This window comes from Vigna radiata, unplaced genomic scaffold (assembly GCF_000741045.1).
Source record: "Vigna radiata var. radiata cultivar VC1973A unplaced genomic scaffold, Vradiata_ver6 scaffold_48, whole genome shotgun sequence".
Lineage (NCBI taxonomy): Eukaryota > Viridiplantae > Streptophyta > Magnoliopsida > Fabales > Fabaceae > Vigna > Vigna radiata.
The window spans coordinates 498,910-507,848 of NW_014542925.1; the positions used below are offsets into that span (position 1 = coordinate 498,910).

The window sequence follows — 8,939 nt, forward strand, 5'->3', positions numbered from 1 at the left end:
AATAGAATGTTCGGTGGTCCTCCACCCTAGCTTCAGATCTATCTCCCCTGTTCCTTAAGTTGTTCGCATCAACTCTAAACTCAACATGAGCTAGAACCCTACGACGAGACATTTATCCCTTTCTACCCCCTCACTAGAGGAAAACGAGACTTCAATCCTAGTCCCTTCTACCGCCCACCATGGACGAAGAGACACATCTCTTCCACCGGTTGTTAAAGATGAAGAGATCCACATTTCTACCCCCTCGCAAGAGGAAAGGTGACTACCTTTCTACCCCTTCATTAGGGGAAAGGTGACACTCGAGTCCCAGTCCCTTCTATCGCCCACCGTGGATGAAGAGACACATCTCTTCCACTGCCTGTTAAAGACGAAGAGATCCACCTTTCTACCCCCTCACCAAAGGAAAGGCGACACTCGAGTCGTAGTCCCTTCTATCGCCTACCATGGACGAAGAGACACATCTCTTCCACTTCATTACACTAGCAAAAGAGAGACCCTAACTTTAAGGTTATCAAATCTGAAAGTTTTTGGATGCTTATCATACTACATCTGTGTCATTATAGGTCGCACAAAGCTTGATTCTATAAGTAACAAATGCATTTTTCTTGGATACAAATATGGAACCAAAGGTTTTGTGCTGTATGATTTGCATTTACATTCTACTATTGTTTCACGAAATGTCATTTTTCATGAACATATTTTTCCCTATCAAATTTCTTTAACTCCACCTTCGTCCTACACATGATGATATTTCTGATGTTACTCTTTTTGACTATCTTAGTATGGCACCTGTTTCCACTGCCACAAATTACCTAACTAGTAATACTTCTAACCATACTTCTGATAACATCATTCTTCCTACTATTGGACAAAGAGTTTCTCTTAGAAACAAAAGTAGAGCTAGGTATTTAGATCACTACTAATGTGGTACTTCTTCTAGCATTCCCTCATCCCATACTACCTCGTATCCTATACATTTCTTATGTTAATTGCTCTTCTAACCATGCTTCTTTTTGTCATAATATTTCTGCACAAGTTGAACCATCCTTCTTTAAAGAGGCCAACAAGTTTGAATGTTTGCAGCAAACTATTAATTCTAAACTTTGTGCTCTTGAAAGAAACCAAACCTGGACTTTGGTTAATCTCCTTACTGGTAAGAAACCCATCAGTTGTCGTTAGGTCTATCGTATCAAGCATAAAGCAGATGGCTCTATTGACAAATATAAAGCTCGTTTAGTGGTAAGAGGTTTCATTCAAACTGAAGGCTTGGATTACTATAAAGTTTCTCCCCTGTTGTTAAAATCACCACTGTTCGTCTTGTGTTTGCTCTTGCTACTATCAATCAATGGTATCAATTGGATGTTGACAATGCCTCTCTCCATGGTGATTTAATTGAAGATATATAACCCTCCTCCTGGTCTTTCTCCTTCTACTCCCAATCTTGTTTGCAAGCTTCAAAAGTCTCTTTATGGTTTAAATTAGACAAGTAGAAATTGGAATCACAAACTAACATCAGAATTACTCTCTATCGAGTATACACAAAGTTCAGCAGACCATTCTTTATTTATCAAACATTCTCCTTCTACTATACCATTATTCTGGTATACGTTGATGATATCCTTCTATTCGAAAATAACTTGTCTGAAATCATTACTGTCAAAGATCACCTCCACAACAAGTTTCAAATAAAAAACATTGGAGATCTCAAATATTTTGTGGGATTTGAAATTGGTAAATCTCAAGTTGGATTGTGTATAAATCAGAGAAAATATTGTCTTGAATTGATTTCTGAAGTTGGTATGTTAGGATGTAAACTTGCTCCTACACCTGCTGATCCTTCTGTTAAACTTCATGCTGATGAAGGTGTCCTTCTCACAAATCCTTCTTCTTACCATCGTCTTATTGGAAGGTTAATTTATCTCACCAATACGCGACCGGACATTGCTTTTGCCATCCAACAACTTAGCCAGTTTGTTTCTACTCCTCGCCAACCTCATATGCAACAAGCCATGAGGATTATTAGATATTTAAAGAACGCTCCTGGTCCTGGTTTGTTATATGCTGCTAATAATTCCTTTCACATTCATGCATACTCTGATTCTGATTGGGCCACTTGTGCTACCACTAGAAGATCCATCTCTGGTTTTTATGTCTTTCTTGGAACCGCTCTTATTTCTTAGAAGTCAAAGAAACAAACCACCGTTTCCAGATCCTCTTCTGAAGCCGAATAAAGGTCTTTAGCTTCTTTAACTTGTGAACTACAATGACTGCAATATCTTTTAAAAGATTTACATATACCATGCCCAACTCCTTACTCAGTCTATTGTGACAACAATTATGCTATCCACATTGCCAAGAACCAAACATATAGACATAGACTGCCACATTACTAGACAAAAGCTTTAAGATGGTCTTATCAAGCTTCTTCAGGTGTCTTTTGCCAATGAAGTTGCTGACATTTTCACCAAGTCCCTTTATCCTTCTCCTTTTAGCACTATTCTTTCCAAGCTAAACATACATAATATCCATGTTCATCTTGAGAAAGGGTGATAAAGATCTTAACAGATCTCTTCCGTTTTTGTTGTAACTGTAACGCCCCAGCATTACAGTAACCGTTTTTAATTTTTTTCCCTTTGTATATATTTATGCTTCCGCTGTAACTCAATATGCTACGCTTCATTCTCAATAAAACTTTTCTCTTGTGCCTTTTATCAAACACTTACAACAAGTCACATATCTCTTGCTTAAGCTCTTAGAGGCTTACTTACTTCAGCATGAATCTTAGTTTTATTTTGACATAAAATCTTCTCATTTTCATGCAAAAATAAATAAAAAACAAATACAATGTAAAATCATAATAAAAAACATTTTTTAATTAAAATAAAAAAAATAAAACAATTATAAATTCCAAAATATAAGTAACAATAAGGTCTCAAAATATACTTCACACTTATCTCAATACCAAACTTAAAAATTGATTGTCCCAAGCCAAACAAAAACAAGCAAAATGTCTAGTAAGAAAATCAAACTCTTTAAAAGAAAATTTTCAAATCAACAAATAAGTTTTCAAACATTGTGGTAATCATACAATTCAAAGCAGAAATAATAAAAGTTTCACCACGAGACAATTTCAAAATTACTAATAATTATAACCTTTAGAGCATAGATTCTTATAGAGTCACTCTTTTCACCAATTGTATTATGTGTGTACTTTGGTTGGTTAGTGTTTTCTCTCTTTATATTATTGAAAACTAGAAGCCCAAGTCTGGCAGAGGCCCAGATGCCTTAAGCCCAAAACAAATAACTAAAGCTTCACTAAAAGCTTCCTCCAGTCAGAAAGTAGGTGAGACCTTGCACAGGGTAAGTGGTTCGCGAGAGAGAAAAGAAAGAGAGCCAATGTTGGTCACTCCTCCAACGAAGCTTGCAGCGGCGAAAGCACAACGGAAGTGGGTCAGATGGTGACGGAAGAAAACAGAGGTAAGAAAAACTTCAATATTTCTTTATTGATCAAATGCAAAGTCTTTGTTTTTAGTATTATCTTGTACTGGAAACAACATATTGGAACCCTTATATATAGGGCTCCGATAAGCACAAAAGGGAAAAGTAAAACCGTTAGAATCTCTAACTGTAAACAAAAGTCCCTAATCTAAAACCCTAAAAGACAAAATAGATCTTAGGAGCATTAATCACAATAACAAAAATATTAATACTCATCCTTCAAGCTGGATGGTGGATACTCACTAATCCAAGCTTGGGGATGATAGATATGAAATGAGTTCGGTGAGGAAATTTTGTGAACACATCTACAAGCTGCTCTTCTGATCGAATGGGGAGAAGACGTAGAAATTTGGTTGAATCTTCTCACAAACCACGTGGCAATCCAACTCAATGTGCTTGGTCCGTTCATGGAAGCTTTGATTATGGGCAATGTGTCTCGCGGAGTTGTTGTTGCAGTATAGGACAACAGTAGCAGTAGGCTGAACTTGAAAATCCTGAAGGAGGTAGTGAAGCCACTGCATCTCACAAACAATGGCAGCAAGTGCACGATACTTAGCCTCAATAGAAGATCTTGACACGGTGCTTTGCTTTTTCGACCTCCACGAAACCAACAAGGATCCTATAAAGATACAATAACCAGTAGTTGACCTCCTTGTGTTAGGACAAGAGGCCCAATCCGAATCACTGAACCCTTTAATCTGTATGTTAGAGTCAGCTGCAAAGAAAAGCCCTTCTGAAGGGTTGGACTTCACATATCTTAGGACATGTTGCAAGGCTTGATAGTGATAGCTTGTAGGCTCCTGCATGAACTAACTTAGTAAGTTAACAGTAAAACATAAGTCAGGCCTAATATTAGTTAAATAGAAAAGCTTCCCTATCAGTCTACGATAGGTACTGGGATTGTCCAAATAATTTTCTACTTTATACAAGGAGCTTGTGTTACTCAAAAAGGGAGTAGAACACGATTTGCTTCCCAGCATTCTTGTTTCTTCAAGGATGTCAAGGGCATACTTTCTCTGACAAAAGTGTATCCCTTTCTTAGATCTAGCAACCTCAAAACCTAGAAAGTACTTTAGTTCTCCCAAGTCTTTAATCTGGAATTGGTGATGTAAAAGGTCCTTCATGTGAGTGATCTCACTCATAGAGTTTCCTGTTAGAACAATATCATCTACATACACAAGTAAAGCTGTGAAATTTGTGGAGTCTTTTTTGACAAAAAAGAGAGTTATCAGATTTGGATTGAACATAGTTAGCAGAAATAAGGAAGTTAGATAGTTTTTCAAACCATTGTCTGCTAGCTTGTTTTAGCCCATATAGAGATTTAGTCAACTTACATACTTGTCCCTCTGTGTCAACATCCAATCCGGGTGGAATTTTCGTATAAACATCCTCTTTTAAATCTCCATGTAAGAAGGCATTGTCTACATCAAGTTGGTTTAAAAACCAGTTTCTTGAGGCAACAAGAGCAAGTAAAAATCTAACAGAGGTCAGCTTTGCGATAGGAGAAAAAGTATCCAAGAAGTCTATCCCTTCTTATTGGGTATAACCCTTGGCCATAAACCGGGCTTTACATCTCTCTATAGTACCATAAGCTTTGTGCTTAACCTTATAAACCCATTTACATCCAATAAGTTTCTTTCCAGCGGGAAGTTGAGTTAAAAACCATGTACAATTGTCTTGTAGCGCCTTGATTTCCTTTTGCAAAGCATCTGCCCATTCAGGGATATCTCTAGCCTCTTCATAGGAGCTGGGTTCTTTTGTAGCATTTACAGCAAGAGTGTATCTCAAATGTTTCTTGGATAAAGATTCATAAGATAAAACATTAGTGATAGGATAAGGGGTTTTTAAACCATTTTTCACACACAAGGATGTAGAGGAGGGTTGATCAATTTGATGTACATAGTCCTTCAAGTATTCAAGGGTCTTTCTTATTCTGTCAGACTTTCTTTGATTGATTCATTATGTTGCTTCTACGAGATCAGTATCTTCAGTAGTGATATCAATACTTTTAGTTGGCCTTTCATTGCTTCTTCTATAGCTACAGGGCAAATTGTCAAGAAGAAACATATTTTCTTCACTGTTAATTTCATTATTTTGCCCATTCTTATAGGGAAAGATGTCTTCATAAAAGACAACATTTCTACTAATGAAGATCTCTCTAGTATTAATGTCAAGAACAACATATCCTTTAACACCATTTTTGTAGCCTAGAAACACACCCTTTTTAGCCCTAGAATCAAGTTTGTTTCTGTTATTTTCCTAAGTAGAGGCAAAACACAAGCAACCAAAAACCTTTAGGTCAAGATAAGTAGGAGAACTATTATGCAACACATCATAGGGAGTTTTATCTTTAATAACAGAAGAAGGAAGTCTGTTTATCAAGTATATAACATGAGACAAAGCATAAGACCAATAAGCATAGGGTATGCTAGACTGAAAAATCAAACTACGAGTAACATTCAATATATGTTGGTGTTTGCGTTCCACAACAGAATTCTGTTGTGGAGTTTCAAAACAGCTTCTTTGGTGCTCAATCCCATAGGAATCGTATATGCTATCACAATTAAATTCAGGCCCATTGTCGGTTCTAATAGTTTTGTTAAACTGGGTTTTGATCTTTATGATAAAGGCTTGTAAAAGTTCCCTAGTTTGGCTTTTACTATGCATGAGAAAAGCCTAAGTATGCCTACTGCAATAATCAACAATAGTGAGAAAATACCTATGTCCATGTACGTATGGAATAGAAATAGGGCCCCATATATCACAATGTATTAAATCAAAACAATTAGCAGACATAGAATTACTCTTAGGAAAATGCAACTTGTGTTGCTTAACATAATGACAAATATTGTTGAGATTGTTGACAGTACAAACTCTATATCAATCTAGTATTTGATAATGACAACATTATGCTTAATAACAATACACATGTTCCTGTATTACATGTTCTTATTCTGAACTGATTGTTATATCTGCTGAACATGTTTTGATGTACTGTGATGTATGTTCCTATGTTATTTGTGTGATATATTTGTGGAACATGCTTGTATGATTATGTGCAATATGAACTGATTTGTCAAAAATATTTTACTGCACATTTTGGAAAGAGAAAAATCACAAGCACTTTTACAAACTTATAATTGCGTGACAAAGTTCTAGTCCAGTCGAATACATCTGTAATGGATTCGACTATTCTAAAACCTTTGTACAGATTTTGAAAATCAGTGTTATATGATGTTTTGGATTGAAAAGAATTTCAAAATATTTTTACATGTGTCAGTCGACTTTGTCCAGTGTACATTTGATAATGGTCTAAAAACCGTTATTTTCATGCTTAAATATGATATCAAAACACACCCTTTATGGCTTAGAATGAGCTTAAAATCAAGTAAAACACTTAGTTGAGTCATGTGAGAGTCAAAAGTTGGTTTTAGAGATATTATGCTTGTTTTTGCATTGTTTTGCAGGGTTTTGATGAGAATTAAAGATGGAAGTGAATTAGGACGGACTTAGACCGACGAAAGAAGAAGAAAAAGGAAGAAAAGAAGAGTCTATGAACCGCTCAGCGGTAAAAACCAGCGCGGAGCGGTCAGAGCGATTAGAGGCAAATCGCTCAGCGATAAAACTGACCGCTGAGCGGTGGCACGGCTAGAGAGAAACCACTAAGCGGTTTAATTGCGCTGAGCGGTTATCTGTTTTTATTTGGCTTAGATTCTATTATCTTTTTGGTCTATAAATAGACCCAATGCGATTCAAATTGTAATCTTTTGGCCAGTAGAGACGTCCAGAGCTATTATACACACCTTGGAGGAAGTTCCTTGGATGCTTAGGCTCTAAACTACCAAATTTAGAGTTTATTCTTCCATTATTTCACTATTTTTCATCTAGATTCACCATGTCCATGGTGCACTAAACCCTAGGTTGTTGGGGAACAATGTAATCTTTTGAAACTCTCTTATATCAAAATTCTTATCTTCTTTATATGCTTGCATATGCTTACTTTATCAATTGTTGGGTTCCTTACCTTTGCTTAATGATTTTATCGTTTAACTCATTCGGTAAATGTTGTTTGTCTTTATTGATACGGAGACGTACAATAATGTCATGAACTGGGGGGAATTCCTTGATTATGCTAATATCACCTAGGGATAGGGGTAGGACGATCAATTGTATTTTGCTTTTGTTTGTCATGCATTATTAGTTACTAGGAGAGGCTAGAGATAGCAAGCCAATAATTAGTAATAGGCTCTTTTCGTCAAGAGATTGGGTTTAGGGTAGACTAAGAAAGTTTGCATGACAATATGATAAATAAGCGAATTAGATAAGAAGAGTAGATATAAGAGAGTGAATAAGATGAAATTGTAAACCCCAACAACTCCATTCATCCATAGTCTTTTCTAGCCAATTGATTCACTGCATTTTGCATGATTAATTTTGTCTTGCATACAAAACCTAAATTTAATTCTTTTCTCAAGTCTTATGCGATTGGTTTACACGAAAGTTAAGGCCTAAGAGTCCTTTGGGAAACGATACTTGGACTTACCCATTTTATATTACTTGATAACGATCTGGTACACTTGCCAGGGACTTAACAACATTCGACTATATTATTGATCTGTTTTGGAATTCTATTATGCTTACATGCTTCAACGACTATATTTTTTAAAAGTTAGTTAAGCATTTATGACTTGGTTAATTGTATTAAATGTGTGTTGATTTTGGTTGATTGAGAGCATTTATGTTGACTGTCTGTTATAACTGTATTAATAAAGTCGACTTAGTAGGCTATTCGACTGAAAAATAATCTGACTGGCAGAAAACTATAAATTTGCTGAACACGATTTGTTTAGAGACTTTTGAAGATCTAACATTTTCATTACTTGTTTCAGATTGAATTCTCTGTGTTAACAGCTCCAATAATTCTCCAAGAATTCAAAGGGAGAAGGCTTATGCGCTGACTGTGTGATCAGAACTGCACAAAGAAGGTGCTTCTTGATTGATCTTTGAAGGCTTGGCATCCTGTGAAGACTGTTGCGTTGTTTGAAGGCTTGGCATCTTGTGAAGAGTGCTGGAATTGACCTATTGTGATACAGGGGTTACACGTTGAGGATTGTTCGACGTGGGTTCAGATTGTAGAAGAGGGGATTCCTGCTGCAAGTCTGGTTTTGGTTATTGCAGCTATATTTTGGTTTTAGGTTAGAGAGGAGATTTATATTTTTGACGTGAGGTCTTCTATAAATTCCTTGTTGTAAAAACCGCAACCTATATAGTGCATTTGCTTCCTAGGTAGAAGGACATTGGATGTAGGCATTGTTGGCCGAACTAGTATAAAAACCAGTGTTTCTTTTTCTCTATCCCTGCACTCTTTATTTTAGTCGACTATATCTGTTACGCAGTCAACTACGTTTTTCCGCTGCATAGAAAATTTCATTACTTGCATT

At 36.2% G+C, this 8,939-nt stretch overlaps 1 protein-coding gene across 1 annotated transcript; it reads left to right on the top strand.

Annotated features, from left to right (window-relative positions):
• Positions 1-1,799: 1,799 nt before the first annotated feature.
• On the top strand, positions 1,800-2,180 carry LOC106752807 (uncharacterized mitochondrial protein AtMg00240-like). Its single transcript, XM_014634580.1, has one exon. The coding sequence runs from the start codon at positions 1,800-1,802 to the stop codon at positions 2,178-2,180; it is 381 nt and encodes a 126-aa protein (XP_014490066.1).
• The last annotated feature ends 6,759 nt before the right edge of the window (positions 2,181-8,939 follow it).

Bases quoted from the DNA above. Each gene is read 5' to 3' on its own strand.
- LOC106752807 (XM_014634580.1), top strand. From the start codon at position 1,800: ATGTTAGGATGTAAACTTGCTCCTACACCTGCTGATCCTTCTGTTAAA.